Here is a 25019-nt window from a genome sequence, read left to right as displayed (position 1 = left end):
TCCTGCAGGGTCACTATGAGTCGGAACCGACTCAATGGCACCTAACAACATATATGTATATTTGTATAGGTAATATTACATATGCCTGTATAGTTAATATATATAAATATATATATTTTTACAGGTAATATGTACAAGTATAGAACTATATATTTGTAACTATGGGTAATAACTCTGAACAATCTTAGTCAGTTAATAGTAAATAAATGAATAATAGGAATAAAATACTGGAATGTGACCAATGCTGTTGAAGCTACCTATATGCTCCTCCCTATCTCACCTCTCTGTCATCCACTCCAGCTTATACTTCCTGTCAAAGGACAGGATTTTTCTCTTTCCTTTTTATGGTATTTGTTTGTCCTTAGAGTTGTTGGTGGAGTGCCTGGCTGGCGCAGTTAATATGCTCAGCTGCTAACCAAAAGGTTGGAGGTTCAAGTCCACCTGGAGGTGCTTCGGAAGAAAGGCCTGGTGATCTGCTTCCAAAAAATCAGCCATTGAAAATCCTATGGAGCACATCTCTGACACACATGGGGTCGCCATGAGTTGGACTAAACTCCACGGCAACTGGTTTTAGAGTTGCTGGCAGCCTATGGAAGCAGGGTTGGAGTCTAAACGGGAGAGCAATGGAGGGCAGAAAAGCTGTGATAAGTAGGTAAGCAGTAGGGCCGGTGTCAGAAGGAAGCATAGAGAATATGATGGGACCTGAGGTGGTATTAACTGGCTGTAGCAGGGTGTCCAGGGGGCACGGAGGATTTGTCTTCATGAATGACAGCTGTCTGTTCCCTGTCATTTCCCTCAGTGCCCCTAACCACATGGCTCCTACTGTGCACCCCAATCCCTGGCACCCACCCAACCCTGCTGAATGAGGGGAGATGGACACCCAGGAAAAGATCTCACTGAGTAGGCTTGCCGAGACCTGGCGCAAGTGACATCATGTGAGCAGAAACTGTCTAGAGAGAAAGCTTTGCTTTCAGACATCCCAGAGACATGGGTATGTGGCCCTCTTCTTGATGAGGTCCTCATGACAAATGCAGCTTGTGATCTTCCACTGAAAAGGCTTCCACTGAAGAGAAGCTCAATAAAGCATCGCGAATTTGAGACTTTGCTATCTTTCTCTTGGATAAATAGCTTTATCTATGAGCCTCATAAGAGCACAGTTTCCCCTGGGGTTTTCCATTGGAATGTCTCGAGCTGGTATGGTGATAATTGTGATAATGGCAATGCTGATATGACTGGGATAAAATAACACCCCAGTAAATCTCCTGATGGTCATCTAGGGCCAAACTCTCTTGCCATTTACTGCTTTGAGTGGAAATCCCAATGGCCTCTTAGACCACACTGGAAATACTTAAGCATTTGTGAAGATTAATTTTTCCTGTCCCGCTTACATGGAAGAATGATTAAATTCTGTTTTCTCCCATGGCTTAACCATGAAACATTTTTGAAAGCAGACAGCTTTGCAATCTCTGATTACTAACACACAGACAACGTCCTTATCACATGAAAAAGAAAGCAAGAATTGGCTATTTTTTGTCCTGTTTCTGTTGTCTTGTCTCTGTTGCCTTGTCTCCTGCATTCCTGGTTATCTTCAAGTGTGTTTCGGACATTACATTTTAAAAAATTATTTGTGGAAATCATTTGAAGCCCGAGAAGATGTTCTCTTCCTCCAGAAAGGATTTCGTTTCCTTCCACCTGCGTCATAGCCGCACATAAATCTAGTTTCAGGCTCTTAAAGATGTTCTGGGCAACCCTGGTGACTTACAGGCTGGCTTTAGCCCTTGCAAGACATGTTTACTTCCAGTTAGTCTTTGCTTTTGGGTGCAGCCCTTAGGGTCCCAACCCCAAGTGGGAGATGGTTTACCTGTGTCCCCACCTCGGGGAGCCCTAGATTCCAGTGCTCCCCTAGCACTAAAAAAGCTTTTAAAAATACAGTGTAGACACCTGTTTTGGATCAGAAAATGCCGTTGGGGCAAAAGCAACCTTGAAAATTGGGTTCAACTCTGTGAATTCCTCCTTGCAAATTTTGACCTGGTAATTCTTCACTATCTTTTAGCTCTTTGACACTATTAAGGTCTTCGAGCGTTTTTTCCAGATTTAAAAAAAAAATTGTCTTCAGCAGTGTGGTTGATCTGAATTACCTAGTCCATCATCTCTGGGAGGTAAAGTCCAAAGCAAAACCTATATAACCTAGGTGACAATTACAATAAAAATAGCTAATGTTCAAGAGTTTGCTCTATGCCAGGCATTTTGCTAAGTACTTTATGTACTTGATCTCATTTAATACTCACAACAGCCTATGAGAAAAGTAGTATTATTTCCACTCAACTAATGAGGAGACAGGCTTAAAAAGGATAAGGAGCTTGCTCAAACTCTCACAGCTAGTAAACAGTAGAGTTGGGATTTAGACTCAGCTCTGCCCAACTCCAGCTGACGTTGTCTAATTCTTCCAGTGAGCTGAAGACACGTGGGTCCATGGCCTCCTGTACACAGCTCCTGTGACACAGGTCTGTCACACCTCCACAGAGCTGGAGTGAGCACGGTTCCTGATCCTTAATGTTGTATTTTCCTTCTGGTGTGGAGATAAAACACAGGGCTTGTTTTGATTTCCTTTTTTCAAAGCGTTCCCCCATGTGGTTCTTAGCTTGTGGCTGAGAAGACCTCATGTGTTTGGGTCACATGCAGGCTCCAGAATGCGGAAAAGGAAGCCATCCCTCCTTGGCCTCCAGTAGTGGTTTCCACCAACTGAAGGTACAGGTGATGATCCTTCCATGGCTTCTGATTTAGTCTTTCAGCTTTACCTAACATTTCACCCTGCAGTCTTGGCTCCCTCACTTGCCCAGTGCGACTGTCTTAGGGCTTTCTAGAGAAATAGAACTAGAGAGAGAGAATGATTTTTAGTTGAAGGAATTGGCTCATGTGATTTTGGGGGGCTGGCAAGTCCAAAATCTGTAGATAGGCTAGAGATGCCTGCAGTCTTGTGTCCTAAAACCTGTAGGTCAGGTGAGGGGAAGAGTGAAGAGCGAAGGAGTGCTGGCAAAATGTCTGTTTATAGTCCAGAGGCAGAATACATTCTAGGGAACCAGTTGCCATCAAGGCAGCGGCAACTCATCGTGACCGCATGTATGTCAGAGGTGCTCCGTAGGGTTCTCAGTGACTGATTTTTCAGAAGTAGATTGCTAGACCTTTCTTTCAAGGTGCCTCTGGGTGGATTTAAATCCCCAATATTTCTCTTAGCAGCCAAGCATGTGAACTACTTACATACCTTAGGGAAAACCCTTGTTTTGCTCTTAAGGCCTTCAGTTAATTGGACTAAAAATTGGACTAGGCCCACCCATATTATGGAGGATCATCTGCTTTACTTAGGGCCAACTGATTTAATCACACGTAACTACTTCATAATAGTAACTTTTTGTTTGTGTGTGTTTGATCAAACAACCGGGCACCATAACCTAGCCAAGTTGGCACATGCAGTTAACCATCATAACTACCATGCATGGCTGATAAAACACACTTCTGTCCCTTACGGGCTCCAGTCAACCTAGAGCTGACTTACCTGGAAACTAAGCTTATCTTCTATGGGCAGACGTTGTTTGGTGGTCTTCCCAGCTCCTCTGTTTTAGTTCTACATTAGAATACTTAAGAATATCCTTGAGTTTTCCTTGAGTTTGTTAATGTATTCAGTCAATGCATGTATCCAGAACGCCTATATTCAAAACACCATGCTAGGCCCTGTGGTTTACAGACAAATGGTTAAAACCTGGTATCTGTCTCCAAAATGCTAAGAGAAGAGATACACAGAAACAGCCAGTGCCCAAGTGAAAGGCACCTTTAGAGACGTATATATAAAACACTTATGGAGTTGCAAGGAGGGAGATACTGTATCTGTCTGGAAAGGGCTTCGTGGGAGAGAGGCATGAAGCTTGGCCTTGAAAATCAGATAAAATGTGCATATGAGGAAAGAAAGAAGAGCATTCCTGGATGAAGACCCAGTGGTGTGGGCGTGGGGATGTGCATGGAAACCAGGGGGAGCTGAGTCTTGCCAAGGCATGGAGTTGAAGTAGAGCTTGCAGGGCGTGACCTCAGAGGCTTTCAAGGCTCAGAGGGAGGAGGGTGAGCATACACATATGAAGGTAAAGACTGGCAGCCTAGGGGCCAGCGACAGACCCAGACATGTTTCGTTTGGCCAAGACACTGTTTGAAAATTTGGAGCCAATTTGGAAAATCAGATTTCACATAAAAATCCAGATTTCTGGCTTCTCTTGAAAAATTGAAAAATTTGGCAACACAGGGCACATTTCTTCAGGACAGCAGTTGGCCTGAGCTGAGGACTGGCTGCCTCCTTTGGGCTGGGTGTGAGTCTGTCTGCCCAGCACGCAAGCCTCCCTTGGCTGTGCCCTGCACTCCACCTGTTTGGCCCTGCAGGCATCTGAGGGTAAGACCCTGGCTTTGTCTATAAAAGCCAGTCCAGGCAAACCAAACGTGGAAATGTGATGTGATGATAGAATCCCCAAGCATTCTTTCCAACTCTCAGTTCCTTTTTTTTTTTTTTTTCCTAATTTTCTTTCCTTAATAGTTTGTGTGTGTGTGGCAAAAATATCTGTAACACAACATTTGCCAACTAGCAGTTTTTACATGTGCAATGCAGTGATATTGGTTACATGAATCATGTTATGCAACCATCACCCGCATCCATGGCCAAATTTTTCATCACCATAAATGTCACTTACTGGTTCCTAATCAATGCTCTGATTCTTGCATGAGTTGGTTTTCTGTGTTCCCTAGCCCCTGCTGCTACCCTAAACACACTCTCCTCTTTCAAATTTCAGTACGCATGGCTCTTAAAATTATGACACATGAAAATATCTAAAGTATCTCCCAAAACAGCTCATGCCACCCAGGATCTGTAGCCCAAATTGATGTGAATCAAATACCGTCAAAGCATGTGTGAAGGTGGGGGGCAAGTCTTGTGTCTTTGTCCTAATAAAAAAAAAAAAAAATTAGAGAGCTGTCATAACCCCAGCCTGTGGACTTTTGGTCTTACCTGCCAGGACCCAGCCTTGAAGATTTATTAAATAGTCTATGCCTTTTCTAGATGTTTACAGTCTGCCCTTCTTCTCTGCTTCCTAGCTCTTCCCAAGTCTCAGCCTTCAGACTCTTCTGTTAAGTTGACAAGAATGGTACTAAAGTCTGAGGCAGATCGGATTCTTCAAGATGTTGTTAGTTGCCATCAAGTTAATTTTGAGTAGAGTAGAACTGTCCCATAGGATTTTCAAGGCCATGACCTTTCAGAGGCGGATCGCCTGAACTATCTTCTGAGGCGCCTATGGGTGGTTTGAATGGCCAAACCTTTGGCTAGTAGCTGAGTGTTTAACTGTTTGCACCACCCAGGGATAGGGAGAGAAATCCACATTTGGAAAATGTAGATCCTCAACAGGGTAATCAGGAAAGGAGTTTCGGCAACAGTGGGTCATACAGCCCCGGGAGATCCCACAATTTAGCCCCTCCTTGGAAACTCTATGGGGCAGTTCTACTCTGTCCTGTAGGGTCGCTATGAGTCGGAATCAACTCGATGGCACTGGGTTTGTTTTTTCTGGGTTTTGGTGGCAATACAAGTAAACTAAGATGTCAGTCTGGCGATCTGTCTAAGTAAGGTTCAGCCTTGTAACTATAAATAAACACACAGAATGGAAGGAATGCAGGAAAGAAAAACAAATGAGGGAAAAAAGGAAATGAAACACCTGACTTGAGTTCATTGAGAAAATTGGTTTTAAAATGCCCTTTGTGTAGCAATTCCATCAATGCTTTGCAGGGCAAATACCCAGGAGAAAGCCTCCCAGGCCTCCATGCCCTTGGACCCGACCTTGGCGCTCCTTTTCCACAGAGGTTCAGTAATTCGGGAGGTAGGGCTGGGAAGGGGCAGTAGAAAGGTTTTTTTGTACTTATGTGAAACAGGAAGAAAAGAACTTAATGAGCCGCAAAACTGGATCCTTTATAAGGCACAGCACGGTCAGCACTTTACTTGGAGCAGAAAACACACAACTGGCATGGAAAGCACCCCAGCAGTGGGCTGAGGAGGAAGGAGAATGTCCAAAAGAAAACTTCCAGCTCTCATGCCTTCAGACGTCACAAAGTGGATCCCTATATGCCCTGGACGTTTCTGACCAGATGCAAAGCGCTGATCCCCCTTAGATGCTGTTCGTGGACCAGGATGGATTAGATGGTCACATTGGGAGTGCTGGAATTGGGAGGTGGTTGCATTTTGTTGCCTTTCTCCCCACTGTGGTTTTCACCATCTGTTTCTTTTAATGCATAAATAAGGAAAATGACTGGTTTGGAATGCAAAGTTTTTTAAAACCAAGTGACCACAGGCATTCTCTAAATGAGGAAGAGCAAGCTGAGGTTCTGTGACGTTTGGCAGGAAGTGAGATCCTAAATACCGGGAAGCATGAACGCACCCGGCCAGGGAAGAGCCACAGAGCGAGGAAAAGGAAAAGCTTTGTCCGTGGCCCTGCTTTCCCAAGGTCAAGTTATATGTTTACATTTCACCAAGTGCTATTTTTAGACACCAGCCCCCCCCCCCCGCCTCCCAGCCCCCCTCCCTTTTTTAAACCAAAGATGAAACCACTAAGCCGGACTTCAGTGTAACCAGCCTTGGTTTTCCATTTGAACGATTGCTTACTTGGCCGCGTGGACAGAGTCCACTCTTAGGAACTTTTCAAGACTGAACAAAAGCCGTGTTGTGAGCAGGTTCTATTATAAAGCCAAAATAGAGAGCTATAAATGGAAGAGCTGATGAGATAGACAAGAAGATACCTCATTTCTCCTGGACAATAATGAGTGCAAAAAAAAAAAAATTGTAAAAGGGCATTAGGAACACTGTGTGTTTTTCTTTAGCAGAGGGCATCCTGCTTTTAAAAGGAAGATTTGCTGGGCACAACACAGTGGCCACTCTATAAAATGGTTCTTTATGCCCCGTGCCAACAAACCTTAAAGCAGTAGGTTCCTTTTTTTATACCCACGGCAGTGGGGAGATGGGGTGGAAATGCGTACTAATCATAATCAGTTGTAAGCACCGGGGATTTAAAATCAAACTGAACTTGGGCATTTCAGAGCCCCTGGGGAGAAGGCCTTTGGCTGCGTTCCACCCATTTCAGCAGAAGACTGGACCCGTTGGAGCAGTTCTCACATAGTTTTGCAGGCTGCCTGATGCCAGAGTTTTCACGTTAGAGAAAGGATGAAAGATGATGGCTTCTGAGGAACAACCAGCTCTTCCCAGTCTGCAGTGTCTGCAAAGATGTCGTGAGCTGGATTTGGGGTGGGCACTGCTAGTGATTAGTGGGGGTGGATGGAGCGATTAGGCAGAAACAAGACCCTGGTGATTTAGAAGCCCTTGGGGGGTTAAATAGATTTCTAAATGAGTTAAGTTCAAATAGTTTCTCTACCTGCGTTTAGGACACCAGCGTAGTATGTAAATGTGAGAATACCAGGCCCTGTGGTGAGATTCGTTTCATTTGCATCAATTCCAGTTGCCAAAGTCATGATGAATGTACTTGACCTTTGGCGTCCCTTGGACGTAGGTACCGTCTGGGATGTTTGCTTCCCTGGTAGAAATGGGAAAATTATTAGCACAAGAGATGGCGACCTGAATTCTGTTCCTGGTTGCTCCCTGGCTCAGTTTTTCATTTGCTTCATAACGTAGATTGAAAGCTCCTGGAGGCTTCTAAGGGCAGTACTGTTTGAGTATCAGCTTTGTAAAAGTTCTCTAGTGACCTGTGGAATTTTAGTTAGAATCATAATAATAACGTCTGCCGGTTGAGGAGGCATCCTGGGGAAGGCATGAGAGGAATGTTAAGTGGCTGGACTCCATTATTCATTTTACAAATAGTTTCAGAGCCTTTAAAAAAAAAAAAAAAAAAGACTTTTTTTTCACTATGCTGCCATTTTGATTAAGAAAAGTTTTATTACTCCAAAGGGATAATCTAGAACTTTCATCATTTAAAAATGACTCCCTTAAAGCGTGTTTTGAGAATTGAGACTCAATCTGAACAACTCTGAGGTGATTTTATAGTAATGGGAAGATGATAGAGATGTTTCAGGAAATTGTTTCTCATTGGGCCTGAAGAGGGATTTAAAAGTTGACTGACCTGGTGTGTCTCTTTGTCTCCTTCCTTTTCTTTGTTCCTTCTTTGGATCTTTTTATTTTTCTTTTCGTGGAGGAGAGAAGAGGAATGAGTGCCTGACTGGGAACCTAGGGGATCACTCCAGAAGTTCACGCCTCTGTGTCCTCTCGTTCACAGGTGATAACCCCAGTGAGGAGAGACCATGGCTACGTGTACGAGTACCCGTCCCCATCCAGATTCCCAAAGGACACCTATGACATCCCTCCCTCTCATACCGCTCAGGGGGTGAGTACCAGAATGCCAGCACAGGAGAGAAAAGCTCTTTGGGGCAGCAGCCCTCAGGCATTGGTTGGGCTAGCGGAGAAAGGTTGTTGACAAGCTGCATATATTTAATGTGAAGTTTTACTTTGGTGCCCTCTCAGGAGCCACTTTAGCGCAAGGTATTTAAATTATGTTTTCTGGATTTGCTTCATCAGGAAATTCTAGACTTTCATCTGAGAAAGTTTTTTGTTGCTTTATCATTTAAAAAAATTTTTTTTCAGGAGGCATTAAAATTTAAACTACGGTTTCAAATACAGGCAGGGTAAATATTTCAGTTAAGATCATGTTTATATTCATTCTAAGTCAAAGAACACAAAATCTGAAAAGAAAAATCCCCTCAGCCCTTTGTTTCATGGGATACTGCCAGATACCAAGCCTGCGCATCGCCTGGTAGATCAGTCCATAATCAAAAGCACAGTAGCACATTAAAAACAACAGTCATAAGACATTTTCATTCTGAGTAACTCAAGTGTTTCTCTTCAGGTGTACGACATCCCTCCCTCGTCGGCGAAAGGCCCTGTGTTTCCCGTTCCTGTGGGAGAGATAAAACCTCAAGGGGTATATGACATCCCTCCTAGCACGGGGGTAAGTAGTAGGCTTCTGTAGTCGTTCTTAGCTGCTGTTGAGTTGATCTCAACTCATAGTGACCCCATGTGTTTACAGTAGAACTGCTCCATAGGGTTTCCAGTGGCCGATTCTTCAGAAGCAGATCACCAGGCCTGTCTTCTGAGACACCTCTGGGTGGGTTTGAACTGCCAACCTTTTAGATAGTAGTCGAGCATTTAACCAGTTGCACCACCCAGGGACTCCTAGTAAGCTACTACAGAGCGGCAAAAAAGAGGTGTGTGTGTGTGTTTGTGTGTTGGCTTATTGGAATAGAATAAAGAGCTCAAATCCGAAAGGGGAAAAATTCCTTCTGGTGAGAGAGTAAATGGAAGGAAGGAAAGGAGGAAAGGCAATAATAATTAACAATAACTCTTTACCAGATGTTGTCAAGTCAGTTCTGACTCATGGTGACCTCATATGTGTCAGAGTAGAGCTGTGATCCATAGGGTTTTCAATGGCTGATTTTTTGGAAGTAGATTGCCAGGCCTTTCTTCAAAAGCACCTCCAGGTGGACTCAAGCCTCCAACCTTTTGGATAGTAGCTGAGCACTTAGCACTCAGGGACTCCAAAGGTAACTCTAGAGTTAACTTATTTAGACGTCCCACTTTAAAAAAAAAAATGGGGTAGTCAATAAGAAGAGCCAGCTGGATGAGAAAATAATTAGTTCAGTTTGGCAAATAATAATCATGTATCTCATATAGGGTTTTACAGCTTACCCAGTCCATTTAAGTGTGTTAACTCTGTTACTGTCTGGGGTAGGCCCACACAGGAAGTACTGTTATCTTTACAGATAAGGGAACTGTGGCTCAGGGCATTTAAAGGGCTTATTCAGCATCACATCGCTGGTGGATCTAGGAAAGGACCTCAGGTTTTCTGACACCTGGTGTGCATTGGTAAAGGATCTGCCTCTTGCCCCGGAACAACAGGGAGGGATATCCAGGAAGTGGTCAGAAATGTGGGCTGGAACCCGGGGGAGAGGGTTCCACATCCGGGGTACCACTGAGGCCGTGGGAATGATGCTCTCATCACAGGACTGGGTGGCATGAGAGCCAAGCAGAGTCTTGGGAAGTAGCCTCCATTAGTGGCAAGAGGAGTCATAAAAAGGACTGAGGAGCCTGGGCTTTATTTTAATGTCCTGTTCAGTTTCTTCATGTTCACATAAACCAACTCAACAACTAAGAGGTCAGTTTTTTTACTTACTTCTCCTTTGCATTTTAGATGTATGCCATTCCACCTTCTGCTTGTCGAGATGAAGTAGGGCTTAGAGGAAAGGAGTATGATTTCCCCTCTCCGATGAGACAAGCTGGAAGACCAGATGTCAGACAAGAGGGCGTTTATGACATCCCTCCAGCCAGCACCAAGCCAGTGGTGAAGAACCTTAGCGTAAAATACAACTGTGATGTCCCAGGAGCTGCTGAGCTGGTGTCCTGCAGGCAGCAGACCATGTCCCTGAATCACGTACCATCACCACTGGGGCCACCAGTGAGCACTCAGGATGATGCATATGACATCCCCCGAGGAGTTCATTTTCTGGAACCACCAGCAGAAACCAGTGAGAAAGCAAGTCCCGAAGTAAAAGATGGTGTTTACGATGTTCCTCTGCATAACCCGCCAGACACTAAAGGGTCTCAGGACGTGGTAGATGGAATCAACCGGTTATCATTCTCCAGTACAGGCAGTACAAGGAGTAACATGTCCACATCTTCCACCACTTCCAAGGAGTCCTCATTGTCAGCCTCCCCATCTCAGGACAAAAAACTTCTCCTGGATCCAGACACGGCCATCGAGAGGCTCCACCAGCTCCAGCAAACTCTGGAGACAGGTGTCTCCAGCCTCATGGCATTGGTCACCACAGACTGGCGGTGTTATGGGTACATGGAGAGACACATCAATGAGATACGCACAGTAGTGGACAAAGTGGAGCTGTCCCTCAGGGAATACCTCCTTTTTGCCAAGGGAGCTCTAGCCAATGCCTCCTGCCTTCCAGAACTCATCCTCCACAACAAAATGAAGCGGGAGCTCCAGAGAGTCGAAGACTCTCATCAAATCCTAAGCCAAACCAGCCATGACTTAAATGAGTGCAGCTGGTCCCTGAATATCCTGGCAGTCAACAAGCCCCAAAACAAATGGGATGATCTGGACAGGTTTGTGATGGTGGCAAAGACAGTACCTGATGATGCCAAGCAACTCACCATGACCATTAACACCAATGCGGAGGCCCTCTTCAAAGCAGGCCCTGGCGGCTTACATCTGAAGAATGGGCCCGAGAGCATCCTGAACTCAACTGAGTACCCACATGGTGGCTCCCACAAGGCCCAGCCCCACAACAAGACTTTGCCCCCAAGCCTGGGCAAGGACCAGCCCCCTGACTGCAGCAGCAGTGACGGCTCTGAGAGGAGCTGGATGGATGATTATGATTATGTCCACCTACAGGTAAAGAACCCAAACTCATAAAACACCTACACTCACATTCAAAGAGCCCGGGCCAACGCCTGTGAGGCTGTGAGGCTGTGAGGCTGGTAGGCTGGGCAACCAAGGGAGAGAACATGATTAATGCTAATCCAAGTGGTTCGCCCATTAGAGGCCATGTTGTACAGGAGGAAGGGTACTGGACTGAGAGCCCCCAGTCCTGGGATCTAGACCTTTCCTGACATTAGTCATGCGAGCAAGTTATTTACCTCTCTGTGCCTTAATTTCCTCATTTGTAAAAATGAATGAAGTATGGGATTAGATTAGATCCAATTGATAATGCCTCACACAGACAGGGAGAGGTTTAACAGATAGGATAATGGACCCCCTTAGAATCATGCCAGCTACACTTCTATTTTGCATTTTCTTATGTCAATACCAAAATATATATTATTTGAAAAAAAGGAGTTCCACTGTCAAGAAAAAAAGGGCGGAACCTATGGGTTAGAGAATTTCTAAGGCTCCCTCTAGCTCTACAGCTTGCGTGTGTGTGTGTGTGTGTGTGTGTGTGTAATTGTTTGCAGAAAAAAATATCTTACATAGAGGACCACTGGATATTTTCCAGTTGGTCTATAGCTTAACCTGTATATGAGAAATTGGGCAATCACGATCTGTCTCCTACAAGTGGAAGTGCCACCCGGTGGACCTGCTATCCTAACAGCTTGCCTTTTCACTTCAGAGGATTAAAATACACTATTTGTTGTTGTTGTTGTGTGCCATTGAGTTGATTCTGACTCACAGCAACCTTATATGACAGAGTAGAGTTGCTTCATACGGTTTCCTAGGAGCAGATCACCAGGTCTTTTCTCCCATGGAGCCACTGGTGGGTTCTAACCACCAACCATTCGGTTAGCACCCGAGTGCTTAAGCATTGTGCCACCAGGGCTCCTTAAAACACTCTATCCCATTGCCATCGAGCCAGTTCCAACTCATAGAGACCCCATAGAGATTCATTATTTAAAATTTGGCATATTTTCTTATTCTGTCATTTTTTAAATTTGACTGAGAACCATGGATTATACTGTGAGCTATTAAAGCAACTTAAATCTATTTGAGTGGCAGAGAGGAGATATGGGGAGGGAGAGCTGAGCTACACCCAGAGAGCTGAGCTACACCCAGTGCTGGGGAAGGGTGTGGGGAGTGATGAGATGGAAGCATTGAACACTGACCTCATTGATTGTCCAACTCCGCAGGCTGGGAAATGCTCATTTGGCGTAGAGACCTATCTATAGATGATTCAAAGAAGCTAGACATGAAATGTGGACCATGTTGAGACCTGTGGCTTATGGGTTCACATAATCTATTAGGAAAGAACCCTGAGAAACAGTACTCCATAAAGAGGCTTAAAGGGGTCATGGGTAGTTCTCAGAAAATGGTAATGTGGAGCAGAGAGCATGGTACCCCACCATAGCCCATTGCCGTCGAGTCAATCTCGACTCATAGTGGCCCTATAGGACAGAGTAAAACTGCCCCATAGAGTTTCCAGGGAGTGGTTGGTGGACTCAAACTGCTAACCTTTTGGTTTGCAGCCAAGCTCTTAACCACTGTGCCCCCAGGGCATGGAAGGTGGTTTTAGTCTTCAACCTTCACCTACACTGACTCTGGGTGTCTGGCTGAGAAGCACATCAGCCCTATTGGGGCTCACGGGGCCTAATTGGGCATGCGGGGAATTGCCAAGGCAGTGGAAAATGAAAGTGTATTTACGCATTTGTCAATGAATTTAACACAAGTGAGTCACCATGGTGATGTAATGTGTTCTTTATGTTGAAAAATAACAGGGCAAGGAGGAGTTTGAGAGGCAGCAGAAAGAGCTATTGGAAAAAGAAAATATCATCAAACAGAACAAGATGCAGCTGGAACATCACCAGGTACGTTCATTAGAACACAAGCTACCTGGCGCTGAAGAGTTCCTGCTTAACAGGGAAGGCACAGCTTCAAAAGATGAGAGCTGTGAGCCTTCCAGCACACTTTGCATAAATAAGCTCCCAGGCATATAATAGGGTGGAAGAACAAAGAGAAGGTTTATGGCCTTGCTAATCTAGCTGGGTGTAACTGGATGACGTCCAGAGAGCAACGTTTCCAGGCTGAGCCTGCACATCTAACATATTAGGACTATTTGGGTCAAGACTGCTGGTCTCAAGGAACAAGACTCATTCAAGCTAGCCAAAGCAGATTCAAGCACAGAAAACTGAGATATAATCAAGTCAAGGCTGTAGATTTGCTCTCTCTTGAACTCCCTTCGCTTTGCTATGTAAATCTGCTTCATTCTGTTCTATTTTCTGACCATTTCCTCTGCTGGCCTATTCAGTTGGCTCCTCTATAACTTTATCTTTTTTAGAACCCTTAAAAACATACCAAACCCATTGCCGACTCCTAGCGACCCTATAGGGCAGAGTAGAACTGCCCCATAGAGTTTCCAAGGAGTGCCTGGTGGATTCAAATTGCTGACCTTTTGGTTAGTAGTCATAGCTCTTAACCACTATGCCACCAGGGTTTCCAGAACCCTTAAAGGAGTACCGGAACCCTTTCTATAAGATGACTTTTCATTTCTGCTTCCTCAGCCAATGGTCAGCTCCCTTCTGTGATTCATCAATTTCCTACAAAAAAAGACTATTGGACCATCTCTTTCTCTGTCTTTTTCTTTTAGACACCAACACAAACCTATGGTTTGACTGTCTATTCCAATCTAAGGGCAGGATCCAAAGTTTTCAAAATGTATCCAAGCCCATTTGTCGAGGGCTTTGGGCAAGGTAGCTTCATTCAAAAGTTGTGCATGAGTAGGGCAGATAACAATAGCTATTGCTAGCACAAGGGCACAGGTGGAGGCTGGACAAGCCTTTTAAGATGAAATGCAGTGACGTGCAGCCAAGTAAGTGCCGCACTCCAGAAACCTGCGCTCTAATCCCTGCTTTGTGACTGACCAGCTCTGTGACCTTAGGCAAGTCACTTACCCTCTCTGAACTTCAGGTACTTCTTTATAAAATAGAAAGTAACTTCCCCTTCCCCCCGTGTAATGAGATGATATTTCTGAACATATTTGCAAAAGTATCTGGTGCTAGTTGCCAGGAGTCGATACCAACTCATGGCAACCCCATGCATTTCAGAGAACTGTGCTCCACAGGGTTTTCAATATGTGATTTGTCAGAAGTAGACCGCCAGGCCTTTATTCCAAGGTGCCTCTGGGTGGACTCAGATCTCCAAACTTTTGGTTAGCAGCTGAACGTGTTAACCATTTGTACCACCGAGCGACTCCTGCAAAGGCATAAGTTATATGAAATAGAATTCCTTATAATTAAAGAACTTGGAAAATCACCCAGTGTCTACTTATTTTTGCTTTGACATTTGCCCAAGCAAGAGTGCAGGGTTTTAGGTAGCTTGTTGAAACAATAGGAGTTCCTAAGAAGAAAGCAGATTCCGTAGAAAAATAATGCTGACTTTCCTGGCATTTCTCAGATGAGATGTGGGGTGAGGTTATTCCAGCTCTGACTCAGCCTTACCTCAGGGCGAGAGCTTGGCTGAGTCCTAAGCTCAGGTCATGGATAGTCCTTACCTGCAAAAGAGAGGTCTCGCCTAAGGGGTGGTGGAATAGCTGGAAATTATTATAATTTCAAGTTAAATAATGTTCTAATTGGGGGCGACGAGGAGAAGAAAGCAAGCTAACAGTCATTGAATCTGACTCCACTAGGCCCTTTTCTTTCAGCAGTCCTGTGCACTAAGTATTATAATGCACAATTTGTATCCAGATTTCTTTAGAGATGGTCTTTACTGTAAGTGCTGTATTTTTCCCTGTAGTCTTAGATTATGAAGGAAAAAAAAAAGTTATGTCAAGTCAATACCAACTCATGGCAACTCCATGTGTACCGGAGTAGAGCTGTGCTCCACAGGGTTTTTAATGGCTGGTTTTTCAGAAGTAGATTGCCAGGCCTTTCTTCCAAAGCACCTCAGGGTGGACTCTCGCTACCAACTTTCTGGGTAGCAGCTGAGAGTGTTAACCATTTGCACCACCCAGTGACTCCGTTGGATTATAACATGTCTAAAATCTCTGCAGAAAGTGGAGAAGTAAAAAAGGGCCATGAATTGTCATTTCATCTAAGCTTATTAAAAAGACAGAGTAAAGGTACTCCCCCAAGAGGCAGAAACCGCCAGTGACATACTTGACAAAGAGATCACTACATTTGGCTTTTCCCTCGCTACCACTCAACATTTAATAAATGTTTATATAGAACCAATGATACACCACATATTATTCTAAGCACTTTATAAATATTAACTCATTAAATATTCATGAAGGCGTAGATGAGAGATCTGGGCTGATATCAGAGTCCACATGCTTAGTGATACGCCGTTGTTGCCTTCCAGCCTGAGCCAATCATAGAAGCATTGAGCTGGAAGATTCCTCCCTCGTTATCTGCCTTTGAGCCAGCCCCCTACTCATGGTGATCCCATGCACAACAGAGTCAGACAGCTGTGCTCCATAGGTTTTCACTGGCTGATTTTCCAAAAGTAGATGGCCAGGTCTGTGTTCTTCCTCTGTCTTAGTCTGGACTCTCTGCTGAAACCTTTTCAACATCATAGCAACACACAAGCTTCCACTGACAGGTGGGCGGTGGCTGGGCATGAGGTGTATTGGCCAAGAATCGGACCCAGGTCTCCTGCACAGAAGGCAAGAGGGGGGCAGTGATGGCTCAGTGCTACAATTCTCGCCTTCTCGGAGGGTTCCTTAGAGATCAACTTTCTCAACCTCTATGTTTTATAATTTCGGAAAGTAAGGTAACTTGACCAAAGGCCTCACATCTCATAAGTGTCTGGCACTCATTAAGGATTAAAATCCGTGACTTTTAACTCCAAAAAATTAAACAAAACAAACAAAAAAACCCAAACCTGTTGCCATCGAGTTGATTCCGACTCATAGCAACCCCATAGTAGAACTGCCCCTTAGGGTTTCCAAGGAGCGGCTGGTAGATTCAAACTGCGGATCTTCTGTTAGTGGTCGAGCTGTTAACCACTGTGCCACCAGGGCTCCCTTTAACTCCAAACCTAGGATAATTTCTATCACTCTGCCCTACCCTTAATGAATGTATTTTTTTTTTTTTCTTCCTTGCAGCTAAGTCAGTTCCAGCTGTTGGAACAAGAAATCACAAAGCCCGTGGAGAATGACATCTCAAAGTGGAAGCCTTCTCAGAGCCTCCCAACCACAAGCAACAGCGTGGGTGCTCAGGATAGGCAGTTGCTCTGTTTCTACTATGACCAGTGTGAGACCCATTACATTTCCCTCCTCAACGCCATCGATGCTCTCTTCAGTTGCGTCAGCTCAGCCCAGCCCCCGCGGATCTTTGTGGCACACAGCAAGTTTGTCATCCTAAGTGCACACAAACTGGTGTTCATTGGAGACACGCTGACAAGGCAGCTCGCTGCCCAAGACATTCGCAATAAAGTGATGAACTCCAGCAACCAGCTATGCGAACAGCTCAAGACTATAGTTATGGCAACTAAGATGGCCGCCCTCCACTATCCCAGCACCACCGCCCTGCAGGAAATGGTACATCAAGTGACAGACCTGTCCAGAAATGCTCAGCTGTTCAAGCGCTCTTTGCTGGAGATGGCAACGTTCTGAGGAGGAAAGGGGGACTGAGTGGGTTCTAAGGAAAACTGGAAATACTATCTGGTTTTTGTAAATGCTATCTACTTTTGTAGATATTTTATATGAAATATTTTAAATACGTTTTATGGATTAGACAACATTCAGGAATTCAGGGAGCTGGAGATGGAAAATTGTTTTGTTTTTGTTTTTTTTGCTCTTTGATTCTTATGTACACATATACGTATCTAAAATATAAACTATACAGAAACTTGTCCATTTGCTTGTGTATGCCTGTGTATTCATGTTCGTTTGTAGATGTTTTGTCTGATACATTCCATTAAAAAACATGAGTTGAAAAGCACCTTAGTAAGCACCTCCAAATGCTGCATATTTTTTAGAAAGCATACCAGCTGGTTGTGATAGCGTTAGACATACACTTGCGGTTATCCTGAACTGGTCACTCCCAAGTCTCGGAAGCAGAGAATACGTGCAAGTGTTTGTCTCCCAATTAATGAGGCGTGACATAACTTGTTTTGTCTTGAAGCCCCTTCCAAAATTGACCATTTTGAACACGTTATGGCAAGATGTCCCCACTTCCGATTGGAAAAGCCCTCAGTGAGTTACAAAAAGTCTTTGTCGACATAAGATCTGATACGTTAGGTGTTGGAGAGAGGAGAAGCACGTGTACTTCAAGGCCATGTCCACAGTAGGGGCTGAGATGTTTCAGCACTGAGAAAAGCCACAAGAAAATGAGAGCATGTGCTTCCCCGTGGCTATTTGATCATCTGTATCTGTGAGTGAGTGATTCAGCCATGAGGTTTTCCAAAGGATGTTTTTAGATTTCCAAAAACCATATTATTTGTAGCAGGAATTTATAAAGACATATCAGATTATGACCGTCCACCAAAAAGGAGGAATGGCTCCATCTGCCAATTGTAGATGCCTTTCTGACTCTCAACATTCACTCAGGTGCTACAACTCCCATAACCTGAGGGAAACTGGCCAGTTCTTTGGTCATCTGAACTTTAGAGCCACCGGACCACATTCTACTCTCTAAAGAGAGTTCATTGCTTGATCTCTCACCTTCCTCAACACTCATATTGCAGACCCTACACCCAGAGCAGCTATATAGAGTCCTTTTGACCTTACAACTCTGTCTGGCCAGTGACCTTGCATATACAGTCCCCTCCCCCAGTCTCACAGCTAGGTCATAACGTCTGTTCCATAATCCATCTCCTCACCCAGTCAATGTGGACACAGCAAAGACACACCACAAATCATCACATTCATCATGGTGGGGACGCGGATGAAATACTTCCTACCTGATGGGTAAATGTGCTCATGTATTACCAAGTTAAGAAGCATGTTATCTACAGTATTTCAGTCCAGTTCTTATTTAATGGTTTTATTCTAGCCTATTAGAAAACATGTTCTTATATGGCAACGTATGCTTTGACTGAATTAATCTTGCTTCTTTTGAACAACCAAGATGTTGGAACACGGAAGGATATAACAAGGAACAATCTCGATGTGATTAAAAAAAAAAAATCAGTGGAACTTATCATAGAAGGTGCTTTTCAAAACAACTGCTATCGTAATTCCCAAAGTTTTGCTTTGTCAAAAGTAAAAAGTTGTATTGTTCTCTGACAAGCAAGCGTGTGGGACAGAAGGGGGTTGCTGAAAATCAACAAGACTTGAAAAAGATGTCCTTATAAATTTTATTGTGCAGTGTGTATTTCTGAGGAGATGATGGACTCGTTCTAAGCTAAGTGGTGACATTTCAAGTTTTCAGAACCAAAATGTTCAATCTGTATTACTCTCTTTGCCATCTTGTATGTAAAGGCTATTTTTAAATGATTAAAATTTTAGATCTCTGTTTTTATAGCTGCTGGGTTTTCTTTTCCGTATTTCTCTGTCACAGAAATCAATATTGGCTTAGATTGGCACTCCTAGTGTAGAAAGTTAAACGATGCTCGTTACGTGCGTTTTTTTTTTTTTTTAAGGAAAATTGATGGGATATTTTTGTTTGTTTTATTTTGTGTCACTTCAGAATTTTTTGTATTTGAAGAAAATTCTGGAATCTATGGCTGTTACCAAACCCAAATATCTAGAACAAGGCCTCTCTTCACCAGAAAGCCCATACATTTAAGTGATGGATAGCATCATTTCTGCTATTGTAATCCGGATGTTACTATTCATGTGGTTTCAGAGTCAAAGAGACTTGCTCCATTCATTCTGGAATAGACATAAGGAAATAATTTAAAAGCAAACTATATTTGATGAAAATATGAGATTCATAACCATGTAAATTATCATTTTTAATGCTTGGTCAACTTTTTCAGGTATCCTATCGAGTTTTATGGATAAAATATTTTGACATAACTTGTATCATTTTGCTCTTACGTAGAAGTATTCATTGATTTTTGGCAAATGTGTCAAGGCACTTCAAGGGGACATGGGTAGACAAAGGTTTCTTAGAAAACAAAAAATATAAATCATAAAAGAAAAAATTGATAAATAGGAGTTCATTAAAATGAAAACCTTTTTTCTTCTAACCCACTGCCATTGAGTCGATTCTGACTCATAGTAACCCTATAGGACAGAGTAGAAACTGCCCCATAGGGTTTCCAAGGTTGTAAACCTTTATGGAACCAGACCGCCACATCTTTCTCCCATGGAGCTGCTAGTGGTTTCGAACCACTGACCTTTCAGTTAGCAGCCAAGCACTTTAACCATTGAGCCTCCTTTAGTATTCTAATGAGACCATTAAGAAATAAAGAACAGAAAATCTAGCCACAGCCAAGAAGAAAACATTTGCACCACAACCAAAAATTGTACCGAAAAAATTGAACACAAACATCACAAAAGAAGGCATATGATTAACAGTCAGGGAAACAAAAATACTAACCATATTAAATAGAATCCCTAAAACTCCAAACAATACTGAGTGTTGGCAAGAACGGGGAGCATGGAACATACACTGCCAGTGGGAATGTCAAATGGTACAAGCCCTCTGGAAAACAGCAGTTTCTTAAAAAGTTAAATCTATGCCCACCATACACTCCCGCACTTCCACTCATTGGTATTTACCTAAGAGAAAGAAAAGCATAAATCCATACACGGACTTGTATAAGACTGTTTATAGCAGCTTTATTTGTAACAGTCAAATACTGGAAACAACCCAAATATCCACCAATGTGAATGAATAAAACCATTGTAGTATATCCACACAATGGGCTAATACAGAGCGATAAAAAAAAGAAACACATTATTGATACAAAAAACAACATGAATTAATTTCAGAATCACTCTGCCGAGTAAAAGAAGCCAGTCCAAAAAGAGTACACACTGTATAGTACCATTTATACAAAATTATGGAAAATGGAAACTGATCTAAAGTGGCAGAATCAGATTAGTGGTTGCCTAGGGATGGGCGTGGTGGAGGAATGGATTACGAAGGTACACAGGAAACTTTTGGGAGTGAAGGAAATGTCCATTTTCTTGATTCGGGTCGTTTTCACAAGTGTTTATGTGTCAAAACTCATTAAATTGTACATTTGAAATATGTACAGTTCACTTGATGGCATTTATACCTTAATAAAGGTGTTTTTTTAAGTGGTTTAAGCACACCAATTGAAAGAGAGATTCTCAGACTAGATAAAAAGCAAGACCCAACTATATGCTATTTAAAAGACATCCACTTCAAATGAAAATACTCAGAGATAGAAGGAGATGTACCATGCAATCATAATACAAATAAAAAGCTAGAGCGTCGATACTAATATCAGACATAGTAGAATTCAGAACAGAGTCAAATGGACATTCCATGATAAAAGGATCAAATCATAAGGAAATCATTACCTTCCTAAATGTGTATGGATCCAATCACGAAGTTTCAAAATGCATGAAGCAAAACTGATATAACTGAAAGGAGAAATGTATAAATCTATAATTACGGGTGGAGATTTTGATTCTCCTCATTCAGTAATTGATGGAATAAGTAAACAAAAAACCAGTAACAATTAGTAAGGATGAAGCAACTAGAACTCTCCTACATTGCTGGTAGGAATGTAAAATGGTGCAACCATTTTGGAAAATAGTTTGGCAATCTCTTATAAAGCTAAACATGTTATTGTTGTTAGCTGCCATGGAGTCCGCTCTGACTTATAAGGACCCTGTGTATAACAGAACAAAACACTGCCCGGTCTGGTGCCATCCTCACAATTGTTGCCATGTTTGATTCCATTGTTGCAGACAATGTGTCAATTCATCTCATCAAGGGTCTTCCTTTCCTTCACTGACCCTCCTCCTTCTCAAGCATGATGTCTTTCTCCAGGGACTGGTCCCTCCTGATAACATGTCCAAGGTATGTGAGATGAAGTCTCCCCATCCTCATTTCCAAGGAACACCCTGGCTGTACCCTGAAGCTCTAGAAAACACACATCTAATTTATAGTGACAGAAATCAGATCAGTGATTTCCTGAGGTTGGGTGAGTGTGATGGTTAAGGTTGTGTGTCAGTCAACTTGTCTGTGCCATGATTCTCAGTGGTTTGGCAATTATGTAATGATGTAGTCAACCTCCATTTTGTAGTTTGATATGAGCAGCCAATCAGTTGACAGCGGAGCTTCCTTGGGTGTGCGGCCTGCCTCCAGTAAATAAATAAATGTTCCAGCAAGGTTCATACTCACTCTGGATCCTGAATCTGGCTTGTCATCATCTGACCTCTCATTCTTGGGATTTGAGCTAGCAGTTTGGTGCCTGACCTGATTGGCCAGCTTCCACAGCCCTGTAATTCAGCAGCTTGCCAATCCTGGGGTTCATCAGCTTTTGCATCCCTGTGGGCCAACAGCCTGTCATCCGACTTGCAGATTCTGGGATTGGTCAGCTTCCACAGCTTTGTAGGGCAGCAGCCTGTCATCTGAACCACAGATTTGGGACTTAACCAGCCTCCACAATCTCATGAGTCATTTTCCTGAGATAAACCTTTACATTCACACACACGCACGTACACGCACACGCACACGCACACACGGGAGCCCTGGTGGTGCAGTGGTTGAGAGTTTGGATGCTAACCAAAAGGTCGACAGTTCAAATCTACCAGCTGCTCCTTGGAAAACCTATGGGGCAGTTCTACTCTGTCCTATAGGGTCGCTATGAGTCACAATTGACTCGATGGCAACTGGTTTGGTTTAGTTTTATACATACACACGCTTCATTGGATTTGCTTCTTCTAGAGAACTAAGACAGTGGGGGTTGGGGATTTTCTGGGAAAGAGCACAGAGGAAGTTTCTGTGTGATATAAATGTTTTATATCAGCACTGTTCACTAGAATTTTCTGCAATAATGAAAATGTTTTATAATTGCACTGTGCAATATGGTAGCCACCAGTCACATGTGGCTGTTGAGCATTTGAGATGTGACTAGTACCTTCTTAGTCACCCAGTGCTGCTATAACAGAAATATCGCAAGTGAATGGCTTTAACAAAGAGAAGTTTATTTCCTCACAATAAAGTAGGCTAAAGTCCAAGTTCAGGGCATTAGCTCCAGGGGAAGACTTTTTCTTTCTGTCCGCCTTCTCATCAATCTTCACCCCGATCCCCACCCCGCCCCGACTAGGACCTTCTCCACACAGGGACACACTCTGCTCCTGGCACGGCTTTCTTGATGGTATGAGGTCCTCCTGTCTCTCTGCTCATTTCTCCCTTTTATATCTCAAGAGATTGCCTCAAGACACAATCCAATCTTGTAGGTTGAGTCCTGCCTCACTAACACAACAGCCGCCCATCCTCCCCTCATTAACATCATAAAAAAAAAAAAAGTGGGATTTACAACATACAGGAAAAACACACAATGTCAGGAATCATGGCCCAGCTCAAATTTTGAGAGAAAATAATTCAATCCATGACAAGTACAAATGAGGAATGGTTTTAAATTTTTTAACTTTAATTTAAATAGCCATATGTGGCTAGTGGTTACCGTATTGAATCTCAGAGTATCTTTATCTTCATTGTGATAGGGATTACCAAACCAAAACCAAATCAAACGCATTGCCGACTCATAGCAGCCGTATAGGACAGAGTAAAACTGCCCCATAGGGTTTCCAAGGAGCCCCTGGTGGATTTGAACTGCCGACCTTTGGGTTAGCAGCCATAGCTCTTAATCTCTATGCCACCAGGGTTTCCATAGTGATCACTGTGATACATAAATTTGTCAAAACTTATAAGGTACACTTAAAATGGGTACATTTTATTACACGTAAATCATACTTCAATAAAGTTGATTTTAACAAGAGATGAAGCACTTCCCAACTAACTCTTACATTCCTTTTTTTTGTTTGTTTCAAGTCAATATTATTATAAATTCACAGAAACATCAGAGGGCCCAAAGAACAAGGTCAAAATCAGAAAGCTCAGCTTTCTTAATCTGTCATCGGCTACTGCTTTAGAGCCTATGCTGAGCTAGTTCATGACCCATCAGGAAGAAAGACATGGTTCCCCAGCTCCCTTGGTCAGTAAAAGCCTGTCTGCCTGGGCTTTAGATCCTTCCCCATAAGCCACATCTACATTTTTCATAAATTTTGAGGAATCATGACAAAAGAAATGTTGTGAAAACAACAAGAATTCCTTTATTCCATGAACTTTTCCTACCTCAGCTGGCAGGAGCAGGAAAATGGGCCCTGCCCACAGTAAGACAACAGCTGTCCTGCAAAGAAGTCCTGGCAGCCTCAGAGCCAGTGACCGTGAGCTCAGAGCGTGCCGTCTGCCAAAGGGAAAGGGAAGAAAGACCTGGTTCCTGCCATTCTTCGTCTGGCCAAAAGTAAACATGCCCTTTAAGCAATTTAAAGTGGATTATAGACAAATGTCTGTCAGTTCTTCACACTGTGGGGGCTTGCGTGAAGCTGTGATGCTGGAAGCTATGCCACCAGTATTCAGATGTCAGCAGAGTCACCCATGGAGGACAGGTTTCAGCTGAGCTTCCAGACTAAGACAGACTAGGAAGAAGGACCCAGCAGTCTACTTCTGAAAAGCATTAGCCAGTGAAAACCTTCTGAATAGCAACAGAACATTGTCTGATACAGTGCCAGAAGATGAGCCCCCCACGTTGGAAGGTACTCAAAAGACGATTGGAAAAGAGCTGCCTCCTCAAAGTAGAGTCGACCTTAACGACGTGGATGGAATAAAGCTTTCGGGACCTTCATTTACTGGTATGGAATGACTCAAAATGAAAAGAAACAGCTACAAACATCCATTAATGATTGGAACCTTGAATGTACGAAGTATGAATCTAGGAAAATTAGAAATCATCAAAAATGAAATGGAATGCATAAACATCGATATCCTAGGAATTGGTGAGCTGAAATGGATTGGTATTGGCTATTTTGAATCAGACGATCATATAGTCTACTATGCTGGGAATGACAACTTGAAAAGGAATGGTGTTGCATTCATCGTCAAAAAGAACATTTTAAGATCTATCCTGAAGTACAACACTGTCAGTGATAGGATAATATCCACATGCCTACAAGGAAGACCAGTTAATACGACTATTATGCAAATTTACACACCAACCACTAAAGCCAAAGATAAAGCAACTGAAGATTTTTATCAGCTCCTGCAGTCTGAAATTGATCGAACACGCAATCAGGATGCATTGATAATTACTGTTGATTAGAATTCAAAAGTTGGAAACAAAGAAGAAGGATGGGTAGTTGGAAAATATGGCCTTGGTGATAGAAACAATGCCGGAGATCAAATGGTAGACCAACGACTTCTTCATTGCAAACACGTTCTTTCACCAACATAAACGGTGACAATACACATGGGCCTCGCCAGATGGAACACACAGAAATCAAATTGACTACATCTGTGGAAAGAGACAATGGAAAAGCCAGGGGCCGACTGTGGAACAGACCATCAATTG

General features: G+C 43.2%; 1 protein-coding gene across 7 annotated transcripts in view; it reads left to right on the top strand.

The window, feature by feature from the left end:
- Positions 1 to 19029, top strand: part of NEDD9 (neural precursor cell expressed, developmentally down-regulated 9) — a 217950-nt gene extending 198921 nt beyond the window's left edge. For 5 of the 7 annotated variants that reach the window (XM_023555819.2, XM_064280671.1, XM_023555818.2 and 2 more), the window contains 5 exons: positions 8298 to 8405; positions 8925 to 9026; positions 10266 to 11480; positions 13295 to 13384; positions 16621 to 19028. In XM_023555819.2, coding sequence (XP_023411587.1) covers positions 8298 to 8405; positions 8925 to 9026; positions 10266 to 11480; positions 13295 to 13384; positions 16621 to 17130 — 2025 coding nt within the window. In that variant the 3' untranslated portion in view covers positions 17131 to 19028. Of the gene's footprint in view, positions 1 to 8297; positions 8406 to 8924; positions 9027 to 10265; positions 11481 to 13294; positions 13385 to 16620 lie in introns of all 7 variants that reach the window. The other 2 variants (XM_023555817.2, XM_003416466.4) reach the window with 2 other exon arrangements.
- Positions 19030 to 25019: the final 5990 nt, after the last annotated feature.

This window comes from Loxodonta africana, chromosome 1, assembly GCF_030014295.1.
Source record: "Loxodonta africana isolate mLoxAfr1 chromosome 1, mLoxAfr1.hap2, whole genome shotgun sequence".
Taxonomy (NCBI): domain Eukaryota; kingdom Metazoa; phylum Chordata; class Mammalia; order Proboscidea; family Elephantidae; genus Loxodonta; species Loxodonta africana.
Note: the sequence above shows the minus strand (reverse complement) of the source record. Positions and strands in the feature narration are given on the sequence as shown.